A 17,160-nucleotide genomic window follows, 5' to 3' on the forward strand; every position below is an offset into this window, starting at 1 on the left:
ACGAGTCTGCTGTTAATGATAATGCAAAGGATTTTCCCAAGGTTTCTGTTGACGCATATCCCACAGTAGTTATTGGGGTCAAATTTGTCTCCACTTTTGTGGATTGGGGTGATCTGTCCTTGGTTCCAAATATTGGGGTAGATGCCAGAGCTAAGGAGGATGTTAAAGAGTTTTAGTATAGCCAATTGGAATTTGTTTTCTATATATTTTGTCATTTCATTGAGGATACCATCAACACCACAGGCCTTTTTGGGTTGGAGGGTTTTTATTTTATCCTGTAGTTCATTCAAGGTAATTGGAGTATCCAATGGGTTCTGGTAGTCTTTAATAGTTGATTCTATGATTTGTATTTGACCATGTATATGTTTTTGCTGTTTGTTCTTTGTTATAGAGCCAAAAAGATTGGAGAAGTGGTTTACCCATACATCTCCATTTTGGGGAGATAAATTATTTGTGTTGTTTTTTGTTTGGTGTTTTCCAATTTTCTCAGAAGTGGCTAGATTCTATGGATTCTTCAATTACGTTGAACTGATTTCTGACGTGCTGTTCCTTCTTTTTCCGTAGTGTATTTCTGTATTGTTTTTGTGATTCACAATAAAGAAGGCGTAGACTCAGGTTTTCTGGGTCTCTAGGTTTTTGGTTGGACAGGTTTCTCAATTTCTTTCTTAGGTTTTTGCATTCTTCACCAAACCATTTGTCATTGTTGTTCATTTTCTTCAGTTTTCTGTTCAACATTTTTTGATTTGATTGGGAAGCTGAGAGGTCAAATATACTGTTTAGGTTTTCTACTGCCAGGTTTACACCTTCACTATTACAGTGAAACATTTTGTCCACAAAATGTTCTGGTAGGGATTGAATTTGTTGTTGCCCAATTGTTTTTTAGTAGATTTCCACACTACTCTCCTTCCATTTATAGCATTTCTTAATATTATTCAGCTCCTTTGGCTTTGATGCCTCATGATTGAGCAAAGCTCTGTTCAAGTAGAGTGTGATTTTGCTGTGGTCTGATAGGGGTGTCAGTGGGCTGACTGTGAACGCTCTGAGAGACTCTGGGTTGAGGTCAGTGATAAAGTAGTCTAAAGTACTACTGCCAAGTGATGAGCTATATGTGTACCTACCATAGGAGTCCCCTCGAAGCCTACCATTGACTATGTACATGCCCAGCGTCAAGACAGGTCAGTCACTTAGCACCAAGTAACTCATTTTGCCTACCTAGTAATGGCAATAAGACCTCTTGGTCCAACTATCTGATGACAGATGGACTCACACACCAGTCTCTTCTGTCTCTGGTCTTTATGCAGGCCTATTGTCCTTCTGAGTCTCTGAGCCTTGCCCACACCTCCCTCTGCTGGTCACAATTGCTATCTGCGCTCGAAGAACACGTCCCGCATTACGCGGTCATCCAGAGACGTTTGGATGCCTGACGGGAAGGCCTGGTCCTGACGGACCCCCTCTGAGGTTGTCTTCATTGGGGGCTGGTCTCTGTTGGGGGGGGGGCAGTGTGTGGAGGGAACAGCAAAGTGTTCAGCAACCATGTTAGCAATACTCATTCAGCTTGTACAGCATGTACATTCATTATACAGATATTTAGTGGAGACCTTCTTAATGATCTTGGCAGTTCAGCTATAATTAAATAAGTCTGAGTTACAAATGGCACCCTATTCCCTATTTAGTACACTACTTAGACCATGGCCCATAGGGAAGGTCAAAAGTAGTGCACTGTAGGGAATATTCTAGGGTGCCATTTAGGAATTTTTATTTTTTATTTCACCTTTATTTAACCAGGTAGGCTAGTTGAGAACAAGTTCTCATTTGCAACTGCGACCTGGCCAAGATAAAGCAAAGCAGTTCGACACATACAACAACACAGAGTTACACATGGAATAAACAAACATACAATCAATAATACAGTCTAAAAATCTATTTACAGCATGTGCAAATTAGGATAGGATAAGAGAGGTAACGCAATAAATAATGCCATGGTGGCAAAGTAATTACAATATAGCAATTAAACACTGGAATGGTAGGATGTGCAGAAGATGAATGTGCACGTTGAGATACTGGGGTGCAAAGGAGCAAGATAAAAAAAAAAAAAATACAGTATGGGGATGAGGTAGATTGGATGGGCTATTTACAGATGAGCTATGTACAGGTGCAGTGATCTGTGAGCTGCTCTGACAGCTGGTGCTTAAAGCTAGTGAGGGAGGTACGAGTCTCCAGCTTCAGAGATTTTTGCAGTTCGTTCCAGTCATTGGCAGCAGAGAACTGGAAAGAGAGGTGGCCAAAGGAAGAATTGGTTTTGGGGGTGACCAGTGAGATATACCTGCTGGAGCGCGTGCTACGGGTGGGTGATGCTATGGTGACCAGTGAGCTGAGATAAGGCGGGACTTTACCTAGCAGAGACTTGTAGATGACCTGGAGCCAGTGGGTTTGGCGACAAGTATGAAGCGAGGGCCAGCCAACGAGATCATACAGTGGTGGGTAGTACATGGGACTTTGGTGACAAAACGGATGGCACTGTGATAGACTGCATCCAATTTGTTGAGTAGAGTGTTGGAGGCTATTTTGTAAATGACATCGCCGAAGTCGAGGATCGGTAAGATTTTTATGAGGGTAAGTTTGGCAGCATGAGTGAAGGATGCTTTGTCGCGAAATAGGAAGCCGATTCTAGATTTAATTTTGGATTGGAGATGTTAAATGTGAGTCTGGAAGGAGAGTTCACAGTCTAACCAGACACCTAGGTATTTGTAGTTTCCCACATATTCAAAGTCAGAACCGTCCAGAGTAGTGATGCTGGACGGGCGGGCAGGTGCGGGCAGCGATCGGTTGAAGAGCATGCATTCAGTTTTACTTGCAATAAAGAGCAGTTGGAGGCCACGGAAGGAGAGTTGTATGGCATTGAAGCTCATCTGGAGGTTAGTTAACACAGTGTCCAACGAAGGGCCAGAGGTATACAGAATGGTGTCGTCTGCGTAGAGGTGGATCAAAGAATCACAAGCAGCGAGAGCGACATCATTGACGTATACAGAGAAAAGAGTCGGCCCGAGAATTGAACCCTGTGGTACCCCCATAGAGACTGCCAGAGGTCTAGACAACAGGCCCTCCGATTTGACATACTGAACTCTATCGGAGAAGTAGTTGGTGAACCAGGCGAGGCAATCATTTGAGAAACCAAGGCTGTTGAGTCTGCCAATAAGAATGTTGTGATTGACAGAGTCGAAAGCCTTAGCCAGGTCGATGAGTACCGCTGCACAGTAATGTCTCTTATCGATGTCAGTTATGATATCGTTTAGGACCTTGAGCATGGCTGAGGTGCACCCATGACCAGCTCTGAAACCAGATTGCATAGCGGAGAAGTTACGGTGAGATTCAAAATGGTCGGTAATCTGTTTGTTAACTTGGCTTTCAAAGACCTTAGAAAGGCAGGGTAGAATAGATATAGGTCTGTAGCAGTTTGGGTCTAGAGTGTCTCCCCCTTTGAAGAAGGGGATGACCGCAGCAGCTTTACATTCTATGGGAATCTCAGACATACGAAAGAGAGGTTGAACAGGCTAGTAATAGGGGTTGCAATAATTTCGGCAGATAATTTTAGAAAGAGAGGGTACAGATTAGAGGTCGACCGATTATGATTTTTCAACGCCGATACCGATGCCGATTATTGGAGGCCCAAAAACCCCGCTACCGATTAATCGGCCGGTTAAATTTTTTTATTTGTAATAATGACAATTACAACAATACTGAATGAACACTTATTTTCACTTAATATAATACATCAATAAAATCAATTTAGCCTCAAATAAATAATGAAACATGTTCAATTTGGTTTAAATAATGCAAAAACAAAGTGTTGGAGAAGAAAGTAAAAGTGCATTATGTGCCATGTAAGAAAGCTAACGTTTAAGTTCCTTGCTCAGAACATGAGAACATATGAAAGCTGGTGGTTCCTTTTAACATGAGTCTTCAATATTCCCAGGTAAGAAGTTTTAGGTTGTAGTTATTATAGGAATTATAGGACTATTTCTCTCTATACGATTTGTATTTCATATACCTTTGACTATTGGATGTTCTTATAGGCACTTTAGTACTGCCAGTGTAAGAGTACAGCTTCCGTCCCTCTCCTCGCTCCTACCTGGGCTCAAACCAGGAACACATCGACAACAGCCACCCTCGAAGCAGCATTACCCATGCAGAGCAAGGGAAACAACTACTCCAAGTCTCAGAGCGAGTGACGTTTGAAACGCTATTAGCGTGCACCCGCTAACTAAGTAGCCATTTCACATGGGTTACACCAGCCTCATCTTGGGAGTTGACAGGCTTGACGTCATAAACAGCGCAATGCATTGCGAAGAGCTGCTGGCAAAACGCAGTAAAGTGCTGTTTTGAATGAATGCTTACGAGCCTGCTGCTGCCTACCATCGCTCAGTCAGACTGCTCTATCAAATCATAGACTTAATTATAACATAATAACACACAGAAACACGAGCCTTAGGTCATTAATGTGGTTGAATCCGGAAACTATCACGTTTATTCTTTCAGTGAAATACGGAACCATTCCATATTTTATCTAACGGGTGGCATCCATATGTCTAAATATTCCTGTTACATTGCACAACCTTCAATGTTATGTCATAATTACGTAAAATTCGGGCAAATTAGTTCGCAACGAGCCAGGCGGCCCAAACTGTTGCATATACCCTGACTCTGCGTGCAATGAACGGAAGAGAAGTGACACAATTTCACCTGGTTAATATTGCCTGCTAACCTGGATTTCTTTTAGCTAAATATGCAGGTTTAAAAATATGTACTTCTGTGTATTGATTTTAAGAAAGGCATTGATGTTTATGGTTAGGTACAGTCGTGCAACGATTGTGATTTTCTCGCAAATGCACTTTTGTTAAATCATCCCCCGTTTGGCGAAGTTGGCTGTCTTTGTTAGGAAGAAATAGTCTTCACAGTTCGCAACGAGCCAGGCGGCCCAAACTGCTGCATATACCCTGACTCTGTTGCAAGAGAAGTGACACATTTTCCCTAGTTAAAAGAAATTCATGTTAGCAGGCAATATTAACTAAATATGCAGGTTTAAAAATATATACTTGTGAATTGATTTTAAGAAAGACATTGATGTTTATGGTTAGGTACACGTTGGAGCAACCTTTTTCGCGAATGCACACCGCATCGATTATATGCAACGCAGGACAGGCTAGATAAACTTGTAATATCATCAACCATGTGTAGTTAACTAGTGATTATGATTGATTGATTGTTTTTATAAGATAAGTTTAATGCTAGCTAGCAACTTACCTTGGCTTCTTACTGCATTTGCGTAACAGGCAGGCTCCTCGTGGAGTGCAATGTAAAGCAGGTGGTTAGAGGGTTGGACTAGTTAACCGTAAGGTTGCAAGATTGAATCCCCAAGGTGACAAGGTAAAAATCTTTCGTTCTGCCCCTGAACAAGGCAGTTAACCCACCGTTCCTAGGCCGTCATTGAAAATAAGAATGTGTTCTTAACTGACTTTCCTAGTTAAAAAAATATTTATAAAAAATAATAATAATAATAATTTTTGAAAAAAATCGGCAAATCGGTGGCCAAAAATACCGATTACCCATTGTTATGAAAACTTGAAATCGGCCCTAATTAATCTGCCATTCCGATTAATCGGTCAACCTCTAGTACAGATTGTTTAGCCTGGCTGATTTGTAGGGGTCCAGATTTTGCAGCTCTTTCAGAACATCAGCTATCTGGATTTGGGTGATGGAGAAGTGGGGGAGTTTTGGGATGCAGAAAGTAAGAAGTAAAAAGGCCTTAAACAAAGTCAGTGATAACAAGTCAATACAGCACTTTTTCTAGTGAGAACATACAAGATAAACAACTTCCCTTGACATCAAAGCGAAGTTATCACAATATCAGTATGGGAACAACTATTATTCTCTCTAGCCTGCCCCCTAGGTTCTACATTGTGATTTAATTGCAATTGAGGTGTGTATCTTCCTCAAATCAAATTTTTATAGCAATAACACCATAAACTCATCGACTGTTCTGTCTCAACAATCTCTTGCCTAAACCTCTGCCAGTCACACACACACACACACACACACACACACACACACACACACACACACACACACACACACACACACACACACACACACACACACTCACACACACTCACACACACACACACACACACACACACACACACAGAGAGAGAGAGAGATTGAATTTCTCCTCACCTGGTGTTCTAGCAGGTTTCCTGAGATGTTAGATGTAAGGCCCTAAGAGAGTGTTTGTGTCAGGTTTAGAACAAATGTTTAATGTCAGTCTTTAAACGGGTGTGAAACTAAGAAAAAGGTTGTGCTAACACAGGCAGCCCAATTCTGATATTTTTTTCCAATTATTGGTCTTTTGACCAATCACATTAGATCTTTTCCCATCCGATCTTTTTCAGAGCTGATCTGATTGGTTAAAAAAAATATCCGAATTGTAAATTGTAAATGCAGCCTAATCGCTTGTCATTTGGGATGTGTGGTTGGTCGAATTGTGTATCAGGTTCGGATGGGCACATCATGAAATGCATTTGAGAAAAATATAAGTGGAGTGATGGGCAATTGTAATGTGTGGTTGAGTATGTTTTATTTTGAAATAATATATTAATTTAGTACATACAGACTACAAGGCATTAACAAGTCCATTGCCAATAGCCTACAATGTGCTTTCTAAAATTGAAAGCAGTTATGACAGTCTAGGTTCATTAAGGCCTACTATTCAACAAATATTTTTGTTGCATCAGTAGTATTTTGTTTTAGACGCATCTGTTCACAATAGCACGTAAGAGTACATGTAAAAACATTACAGGAATATTTATTGACTACACAACTTTAGATCTTACATCTGCTTCCAGAAGTATTTGTCGCTCTCTTTCACTGGGATGACGAAGTGTTTGACGGGAAGTCGTGTTCCTGTCTTGTCCTTATAGCTCTCCCGGTGTTTCTGAGAGTGCTGCAAACCAACGTTCATGATTACCATGTTATGTAAAATGAGGCATCACATCGGTATGTTGAAAACAACTCATAGAGAACCCCCATCCCCGTCTCACCTCTCCGAAGCTTTTCAGCGTCTCCTGGCGTTTGAAGTCCACATTAAAACGGGCCCAGTAGGGACTGTTCAGGGTCCTGTTGCGGCTCTGAGCCCGCTGGGCCGACACTAGGAGCCCGCTGTTGGAGAAGATGGACGGGAACATCCCACCGCGGCTGTACGGGATAGTGCTGCAGGCCATTGCCCCGCTGCGGAAGTCCTGAAAGTATTTGATGGTGGCATTCCCGAATGTGTCTCCATACAAGAACTTTGAAGTTGGAACATATCCGCAGTATCTTTACAAATGAGAAAGTAAATAAATAACATGTTATTAACTTATGAAACATATTTTATCCAAGCCTACTTGTCCGTAGGCAACTCGTTTCTTATGGTTCTGTCCATTTTGCAGGTGCGTTGCTCACCCGGGCATTAAGGAAGGTGGGATGTAGGTCGAGTTGTTGTGCGTGATAAGCGTTCCATTTCCTCTGAGTGCCATGTTAGTGTTATTATCACCCGAACCCTCGAACCACGCAAGACGGAGCACGACAAGCAGCTGCCAAGCACCAGACCAAACACAGACTGACCCACACCTCCGGGCTAACACCAGGCGACCAGAGAGCAACAAAGAGTTGCCTGGCAACTGCCCTTTTACTCAGCGTGGCCGTGCTGGTCACGAAATAATGACAAAACTGTGCCATGCATATCTGCACTCACATTTTCTTGCGTGACCTAAAATAGGATATCACGTAAAAACTATTAATAAGCTTAATTACAATTGAATTAAGATCACATTTTTTATATTTTTAAATACATTTGGTCATCTTGAAATCTAAGCTATAGAAATTGCAAATGACTGGCATATATGGAATTGTGGTAGCCTATAGGTGCAATGAAATTGCAATAAAATAAATTCCCAAACATGTTTAATATGGAAGCCCACCGTTGGCCTGTATAGTGAATGTCTTTCTAACAATGGTAAAAAACTAAAATTCAGAGAATGCAACCGTCCATCTCCAATACCCTGTCACCCTCCCTTCCTTCCGACTGTCAGTCAGAGCGCCAGCCCCTGCCTTCACCACGCGCGCCCGTCAGTCACTGGGATGCGCGAGACCCAGCAGCCACCGAGCATATAGCGCGGGATAAAACGAAAGCTTACCAATAATTAAAGATCCTTCCTTTCTTTTTGTCGAAGGAGGGTAAAGCAGATGTTGCATGCGGAATGGAATTCGATTTTTGTTCCACAGAACCAAAGACACAATGAGGACACAATGAGACACAATGATCTCTAGGCTTAGAGATCACTGAACATTTGGATCATACGCATTTCAGCAGCACATTAGAGTTTTTTTGCTCTGTGAAGAAAATAGTTAATTTTCTCCTGAAGTGCTGGATTGTACAACTTGTACAACTTGACATGGCTCTTTTAGTCCACCTAAAAACGGTCCGGGACCTTCGCGGAAAGGGGGACAGAATCGCCAAAGTCACATTTCGAGGTAACAAGCTTTTATTATCACTGCAGATTCTTTGTCCCAATACTAGTCATATACTGATTGCGCAGTGCCCGGGGTTTTACGATGTGATCAGTGGGATTCGGTGTGTGAGCCTGTGGACTGGTAAGCCCAAATGTGCTGACGCATCTCCTGTGGTTGCGCTGAAAAGTTGGAGAAACCCCTTGTCTACCTCCGCAATCCCAGGAGGTGATGAGAGAGAGACACGGATTGTGGAGGCGAGGAGCGCTTTTACACATGGGAATACCTAATATCCTCAAAGAAATGTATATAGTTTTTATTGAGGAATTTTAATTCAAAACCTAGGGTAGGCCTACAACCATTTGGTCTGTCGAATTAAGATATCGTTTTTTAATTGACCGTCAAGTTGAGAAATGTGTTTAATATAGTCCTATTGATCAAAATGAGGTTGAGCCCATACCGGTTATATGCTACGGTTATTTCACGTTCAACAGCTCTCATCTATTCTCCACGGGCGCTCGTTCTCCCAATAATGCGCTCAGTGGAGTTGTATCTCACAATCTCAAACACCATTGATTTTCTTCTCTGAAAGGAATTCGACTCCATTAATGAAGCTCTCCCGTGGCCCTCTATGGCCAACTCCCATGGCCAGGCAGGTCTGACTGGAAACAGATTGGTAATCCCAATGGAACTATTTGGATAGAACAATATATTGTATATGTGGATTTACACACATTTGTGTTCACGGAATTGTGTTTGTGTGTTTGAGTTGCTTTAGCTGGTTGGCTATTTCAGCACCTTGGAGAGTGAATTCTGGTTTCTGAGATACAGTAGCTTACATTGCCTCTGTTGATCCCATAACACCTGGAAGGCTTAGACACAAACATTGTGTGTTTGTGTGTGTGTGTGTGTGTGTGTGTGTGTGTGTATGTGTGTGTGTGTGTGTGTGCGCACGTGCATGTGTGCATGTTTATGCATGTGCGTGTTGCGTGTGTGCCTGTATGTGTAGGTGCCTGTCTGTGTGTGGGTGTGCATGCAGACTTACGTGTGTAAATGTCTGCATGCTACATGTGTGTGGACCGACTGACCCATGTTCAACTGCTGTTCACATGGAACCCTTCCTGTGTCTGTGAATATTTCTCTCCTCTCTATCTTTGTGTGTGTGTGTGTCTGTGAATCTTTCTCTCTCTATCTTTGTGTGTGTCTGTGAATCTTTCTCTCTCTCTCTATCTTTGTGTATGTCTGTGAATCTTTCTCTCTCTATCTTTGTGTGTGTCTGTGAATCTTTCTCTCCTTCTCTATCTTTGTGTGTGTCTGTGAATCTTTCTCTCCTTCTCTATCTTTGTGTGTGTCTGTGAATCTTTCTCTCCCTCTATCTTTGTGTGTGTCTGTGAATCTTTCTCTCCCTCTTTATCTTTGTGTGTGTGTGTGTGTCTGTGAATCTTTCTCTCCTTCTCTATGTGTGTGTCTGTGAATCTTTCTCTCCTTCTCTATGTGTGTGTCTGTGAATCTTTCTCTCCTTCTCTATGTGTGTGTCTGTGAATCTTTCTCTCCTTCTCTATCTTTGTGTGTGTGTCTGTGAATCTTTCTCTCCCTCTATCTTTGTGTGTGTGTGAATCTTTCTCTATCTCTCTATCTTTGTGTGTGTGTGCCACACTCTAACCACACTCTCATCTGTGTGTCTATATGTGTGTGCCGATCAATTCCAGCATTTTCTTGTAGGGCACCAGGGAACGTGTCAGATCTTTAGCAGCCCTGTCAAGTGTTACATCTGTTCCTCGTTCCACTTGAGTCTCTGCATGTGCTCACAGTAACCAACCAACAACCAACCAACCTATGAGAAAAGCCTTTGAGGATGTTTTCTAGAATTTCTGCAGGTCGCAGTGATAACTCTTTATGACATAACAATGACGAATTACTTGTTGAAAGAAATGCTGTTTTAACTCTTTATGACAATGAGTAGCCCACTTTTTGTAGAGGCAATGTTAGTAACAGTTTACATTGGGGCATATGAGAGTAACCCTGCTTAAACAGTACTGGCCATAGAAATATTTTACCAATTGAATAGGACACCTGCTGTATTTGTTGTCTGCCTGGCACTGAAACCCTATATTATGTGGCCTGTTGTTCAGTTGAATTAAGGCACCATAAGGTGTTCGGTTTCTGATCTATTAACTTACGATGTCAGTGAGAAGGACAACAACTTAGAAATGTGTCTGATTTAAAGGCAAAAGGCAACCTCTTAAAGTGAAACCTGCGTTTTAGTCTGTCTGTCTGTCCACCTTCCTGTCCTTCTCCCTCGCTCTCTCTCCTTCCCTATCCACCCCTGTCTCTCTGGTGTTTGAGTTGCTGTTGATAGCTCCCTGCCTGGTCACTTATACAGGCTGTCAGCAAGGCTTCCTGAGTGCTTTCAGCTCAGACTGTTTCCTGTCTGGAGAGGAAAGGTTCTCTCAGGAAGCCCCTGCCCCACTGGGCAGGCCAACCTGTATATCCCTTACAGATGTGGTTAATGGGGAAGGCTATGTAAGCTTTGTTACCAGTAACCCCAGCGTTAAACATCTCTCCAGAAGGACAAACATAAAGACCCATGTATCCATTAAGTAGATGAAGATGGAGATCATTTAGGATGTAAATCAATGAATTGATCACATTGAAGTCCACATATACAGTACAAGAACCTATACACAAGAATGTGTATACAGTAAGTACATTTTAGTGAATGGTAGAGGACAGTCTGTCCATTAAGGCCAAGTATTTTCCCACATCTACTGGCACCACTGTGTCGAATGAGAGTATGAATATTGTAAAAGTTCTGCTGTTATTTTATTAACTTCTGGAATCCCTTACCAACGGTATTTTAGAAGGGTGCTGAATTGCTGGCGGTAAAAAATACTTTTTTTTCTTCCCCTTTGTTATCTTCAGTCTAGTAATTATGTAAGTAGCCCAGTTGTGAAGTCTAGTTCTTTCCTATTCTAAAGCCAGATACTCCAGCTTGTACTGTAGTGTAGTAAGGCTTGATGGTCATGCCTACCTTCTCTTCTGGGGCCTGAGGGGAAGATAACATAGCCAATGTGTTACACTATCAAATAAATTAGAAAATTAACAATTATTTCCACCATCACGGAATGGAGTCAGTTTCACTTTGGTTGAGACTAAATTACAGATTGCTTGATTCTCTAAGAAGTTGTTATCGTTCTGCCTGCCTGGGACTCTCTCTCTCTCTCTCTCTCTTTTTCTCTCTCTCTCTCTCTCTCTCTCTCTCTCTCGCTCTCTCTCTCTCTCTCTCAAATTCAAAATAGGCCGTATTGGGATGAAAGGGACTCTCTCTTGTTTTCTCCCTCTCTGCCAACCTCTGTTCCTTTCTTTCTATTCCTCTAGAAATGAAACAGTTTGCTGAATGCTCTCTTTCAATCCTTTTTTTTACAGAACACTGCAGGTGTATTTTAGCCTCTGTTCTGGGAATAGACCCTTAATCACCCTACAGTTAGATATCAGTTTAGAAAAACTCACATTCTGCAAATCCCCAGGAAATTGAAAGTGCACAGACGGTCCCCATGTCTACCATTCACTGTAGTCTATTCTCCCTCCCTCCCTCCCTCCCTCCCTCCCTCCCTCCCTCCCTCCCTCCCTCCCTCCCTCCCTCCCTCCCTCCCTCCCTCCCTCTCGCTCTCTTTTGTCATTTCGTTTCAGTCTCTTTTCTCTGACATGGTTGCTCGTTTGCTGCTTGTTTCGTTCTCTCTCCAAGCTGCCTTGTTTAATTGTTGTTTGGATTTAAGAGGGCCTTGCATACCACTATGTGTGTGTGGTCCTACCCTATTAAACCCAAAGGACTAACAGGTTTAATATCTCTGTTAGGTGAAAACATTAGTCAGGACAGTCATGCTCACTGTGGTTTGTGTAGGTGGAACACATTGGATTTTATGCTGCAGCTGTGTTCAAACCAAAGATCTGACATTGTGTACTGAATTATCCTGAAACCATTAGATCCACATGTAAAGCCTTTGATGTATACTCCAACTTCAAAAAGCAGGGAAGAAACAAATCTGAATTATTATATATTTATTTTATAAACTGCTTTTCATACAGAATATCAAAGTCACTTAAAATTTAAATAAACAAATTCATTATACATACATTATATATATATAAAAATTAAACCTAGGATAGAGGTTATCCAATATACTAACATAACCCAATAATTGTTGCAGTAACTGTAGTTTCTCAAAACAACACCTCATAATGTTGTATAATAAGTTCAATAAGAAATACATATATTTTGTTCTAGCAAATGGAAAACAGGTTAACTGTGATTAATGTATTTATTTCAACACAGAGAGAGAGAGATAAGTTATGGGGTCGCTAACCTGCCAGCGAGAAAGTATTGATTCCCTGTCCAAGCTAATTACCAATCAGAGTGACAAGGGCTGTAATTACCTGTATGTGTGTGTGTGTGTGTGTGTGTGTGTGTGTGTGTGTGTGTGTGTGTGTGTGTGTGTGTGTGTGTGTGTGTGTGTGTGTGTGTGTGTGTGTGTGTGTGTGTGTGTGTGTGTGTGTGTGTGTGTGTGTGTGTGTGTTTGGCTGGCAACCTCAGTACATATGAGCTGTCTACACACACACACACATCAACAGACATGAACACCCACACAAAGCCTCTTACACACAAAGCAAATTACTTAAGTACACATAAACGCACAACCACAGAAGAGCTTTCTGATATTCACCAGCCCTCATTCACAAAGCAGTCTTTTAATAGACCCAGTAGTCACTGTGTTTACTATCCTTGTGGTCATATGTATATGGTGCATACTTAAACAACCTAACTGAAAATGTAAAAGATGAATAGCTACAAATTCACACAGTTGTGTTTGAATTAGTCTATATTTAATATGAATAATCTTTTTTGTTGAAAAGTATCATGTCACCACAGAGTCAGTAGTCTCTCTCTCTCTCTCTCTCTCTCTCTCTCTCTCTCTCTCTCTCTCTCTCTCTCTCTCTCTCTCTCTCTCTCTCTCTCTCTTTCAATCTCTCTCTCTCTTTCTCTCTTTCAATCTCTCCCTCTCCCTTTCTCTGTCTCTCTCTCTCTCTCTCTCAATCTCTCCCTCTCTCTCTCTCTCTCTCTCTCTCTCTCTCTCTCTCTCTCTCTCTCTCTCTCTCTCTCTTTCAATCTCTCCCTCTCCCTTTCTCTGTCACCCTCTCTCTCTCTCTCTCTCTTTCAATCTCTCCCTCTCCCTTTCTCTGTCACTCTCTCTCTTTCAATCTCTCCCTCTCCCTTTCTCTCTCTCTTTCAATCTCTCCCTCTCCCTCTCCCTTTCTCTGTCACTCTCTCTCTCTCTCTCTCTCTCTCTCTCTCTCTCTCTTTCAATCTCTCCCTCTCCCTTTCTCTGTCACTCTCTCTCTTTCAATCTCTCTTTCTCTCTCTCTCTCAATCTCTCCCTCTTTCTCTGTTTCTCTCTCTCTTTCAATCTCTCCCTCTTTCTCTCTCTCTCCCTCTTTCTCTCTCTCTCCCTATCTCTCTCTCTCTCTCTATCTCTCTCTATCTCTCTCTCTCTCTCTCTATCTCTCTCTCTCTCTCTGTCTTCTGTCTGTTACATTTGGAGTCATTATGAGTCATCATTTAGTTGTTTATTTGTCTGGCTGTCTTTCTCTCCTCTCCTCTGGCTCCTCGTATCAAGCCTGGTGTAGGCTTATGCTTGTCATTCGGTTATTACAGCACCATTACTCTGTCTTGCCCTTTCCACTTAGTCTGACACATGTAAATAGATGGCTGGAGTTTTACTGTTATCTATTGCCAGGGAAGGAGAGTTGTGCCATAGGTTGAGTGGCTCTCTGGCAACTAGTATATGGTTATGCTGGTCATTTATGAACATTTTAACATTTTAACATTTTGACCATGTTCTGTTTTAATATCCACCCTGCACAGCCAGAAGAGGACTGGCCACCCCTCATAGCCTGGTTCCTCTCTAGGTTTCTTCCTAGGTTTTTGGCCTTTCTAGGGAGTTTTTCCTAGGGAGTTTTTCCTAGCCACCGTGCTTCTTTCACATGCTTTGCTTGCTGTTTGGGGTTTTAGGCTGGGTTTCTGTACAGCACTTTGAGAATATCAGCTGATGTACGAAGGGCTATATAAAAATAAATTTGATTTGATTTGATTTATGTCATGTGGTGCAAAGCACCAGGAGTCAGACAGAATTCACATGCAAAATGGTGGTATTCATTTACAGGTACAGAAGGTGAGCTGAACCATGAATATTGATGCTGACGAACACTTGACTTACAATAATAACAAACAAATTAAAAGCAATGGCCAATTCACTGAAGCTACTGGCTTTTAAGGAAGAGCGCATAAAACTTTGACAAAGCGTCAATAATTCCTCACACAGCTGACATATCAGGCCAGTCAAACCTCTCCTAAAATGAACAACCTCAACAGGTTAAAAGCTCAACCCCAAATCAGTCCACAAACGATCTGCGGTGGTTACACTATAAATATATGCTGGGTTTTATAGTTGACCTAACTGCTGGGTTTTATAGTTGACCTAACTACTGGGTTTTATAGTCGACCTAACTGCTGGGTTTTATAGTTGACCTAACTGCTGGGTTTTATAGTCGACCTAACTGCTGGGTTTTATAGTCGACCTAACTACTGGGTTTTATAGTTGACCTAACTGCTGGGTTTTATAGTCGACCTAACTACTGGGTTTTATAGTCGACCTAACTGCTGGGTTTTATAGTCGACCTAACTGCTGGGTTTTATAGTTGACCTAACTGCTGGGTTTTATAGTTGACCTAACTGCTGGGTTTTATAGTTGACCTAACTGCTGGGTTTTATAGTCGACCTAACTGCTGGGTTTTATAGTTGACCTAACTGCTGGGTTTTATAGTCGACCTAACTGCTGGGTTTTATAGTCGACCTAACTACTGGGTTTTATAGTTGACCTAACTGCTGGGTTTTATAGTTGACCTAACTGCTGGGTTTTATAGTCGACCTAACTGCTGGGTTTTATAGTTGACCTAACTGCTGGGTTTTATAGTCGACCTAACTGCTGGGTTTTATAGTTGACCTAACTGCTGGGTTTTATAGTTGACCTAACTGCTGGGTTTTATAGTTGACCTAACTGCTGGGTTTTATAGTTGACCTAACTGCTGGGTTTTATAGTTGACCTAACTGCTGGGTTTTATAGTTGACCTAACTACTGGGTTTTATAGTTGACCTAACTGCTGGGTTTTATAGTCGACCTAACTGCTGGGTTTTATAGTCGACCTAACTGCTGGGTTGTAGGCATTGGGTCACTTAGTTTGGTTGTTTTCTTTAAAAACTGCTGGGTTATTGATGCTGGGTGCTGGGTTATTGATGCTGGGTTAATGAGATATGACTCAACGGGTCAGCTCAGAAGACTGGAGGCGTGGCTTAGTAGGGGCGTGGCTTTAAGATAATTATTTTTGGCCTCCCATAAGAATAAATGTAATTCCGGTCAATCTGTTCTGTTGTATTGTTAGATTGAACGCTGACAGTAGTAAATCTAGTTCTTTTTGCCCCTAGCGGTTCAACTACCATTAAAATCTTGATGTAGAGGCATCTTGAGAAGGTTCATACACATCTATTATACACATCGTTTCATACACATCTATGTACTTTTACCAAGAAAAAATGCATGTAGGCAATGTAGATTCTACATTTATATAGGTAGCTACAGTGCCGTAAGAATGTATTCACACCTCTTGACATTTTGTTGTATTACAGCCTGAATTAAAAATGCATTACATTTAGATGTTTTGGTCACTAATGTCAAAGTGGAATTTTATTTTTCAAAATGTTTACAAATTAATAAAAAATGAAAAGCAAAAATGTCTTGAGTCAATAAGTATTGAACCCTTTTGTTATGGCAACCCTAAATAAGATCAGCAATAAAAATGTGCTTAACAAGTCACATAATAACTGTGCAATAATAGTGTTTAACATGATGTTTGAATGACTACCTCATCTCTGTACCCCACACATACAATTATCTGTAAGGTCCCTCAGTCGAGCAGTGAATTTCAATTTTCCAACGCCTCACAAAGAAGTGCACCTATTGGTAGATGGGTAAAAAAAAAGAAGCAGAAATGTAATATCCCTTTGAGCATGATGAAATTATTAATTACCCTTTGGATGGTCAATCGATACTGATTCACCCAGTCATTACAAAGATACAGGCGTCCTTCCTAACTCATTTGCCAGAGAGGAAGGAAACCGCTCAGGGATTTCACCATGAGGCCAATGGTGACTTTAAAAAAGTTACAGAGTGTATTGGCTGTACTAGGAGAAAACTGAGGATGGATCAACAACATTGTAGTTACTCCACATTACTAACCTAATTGACATAATAAAAATATTACAAATCATGCATCCTGTTTGCAACAAGGCACTAAAGTAAAACTGCAAAAAATGCAGCAAAGCAATTCACTTTTTTGTATTTTTGGGGCAAATCCAATACAACACATTACTGAGTGCCGTACTGGAGTTCTAATCCCACACAGGGTAGATCTTTTTTTTACCTCCTTTTTCCATCTTGTCTCATCGCTGCAAATCCCCAACGGGCTCGGTGGAGGAGAAGGTTAAGTCATGCGTCCTCTGAAACATTA

The 17,160-nt window shown here is 41.5% G+C and overlaps 2 protein-coding genes across 14 annotated transcripts in view; one reads left to right on the forward strand and one right to left on the reverse strand.

The window, feature by feature from the left end:
• Positions 1-1,257: 1,257 nt before the first annotated feature.
• Positions 1,258-7,743, reverse strand: cimip2c (ciliary microtubule inner protein 2C). Of its 2 annotated transcripts, none has more exons than XM_014205724.2 (4): positions 7,495-7,743; positions 7,095-7,368; positions 6,888-6,997; positions 1,258-1,482 (listed from the first exon to the last, which is right to left on the reverse strand). In XM_014205724.2, the coding sequence occupies exons 1-4, from the start codon at positions 7,566-7,568 to the stop codon at positions 1,362-1,364; spliced, it is 579 nt and encodes a 192-aa protein (XP_014061199.2). In that variant the 5' UTR covers positions 7,569-7,743; the 3' UTR covers positions 1,258-1,361. The 2 variants fall into 2 exon arrangements, with proteins under 2 accessions (XP_014061199.2, XP_045577277.1); XM_045721321.1 differs by lacking the exon at positions 1,258-1,482 and adding an exon at positions 6,232-6,273.
• A 389-nt stretch (positions 7,744-8,132) lies between these two features.
• Positions 8,133-17,160, forward strand: part of LOC106608042 (otoferlin) — a 131,279-nt gene continuing 122,251 nt past the window's right edge. For all 12 annotated transcript variants that reach the window (XM_045720966.1, XM_045720965.1, XM_045720970.1 and 9 more), the window contains exon 1: positions 8,133-8,565. In XM_045720966.1, coding sequence (XP_045576922.1) covers positions 8,487-8,565 — 79 coding nt within the window. In that variant the 5' untranslated portion in view covers positions 8,133-8,486. The remainder of the gene's footprint in view (positions 8,566-17,160) is intronic.

This window comes from Salmo salar, chromosome ssa06 (genome assembly GCF_905237065.1).
Source record: "Salmo salar chromosome ssa06, Ssal_v3.1, whole genome shotgun sequence".
Classification (NCBI taxonomy): domain Eukaryota; kingdom Metazoa; phylum Chordata; class Actinopteri; order Salmoniformes; family Salmonidae; genus Salmo; species Salmo salar.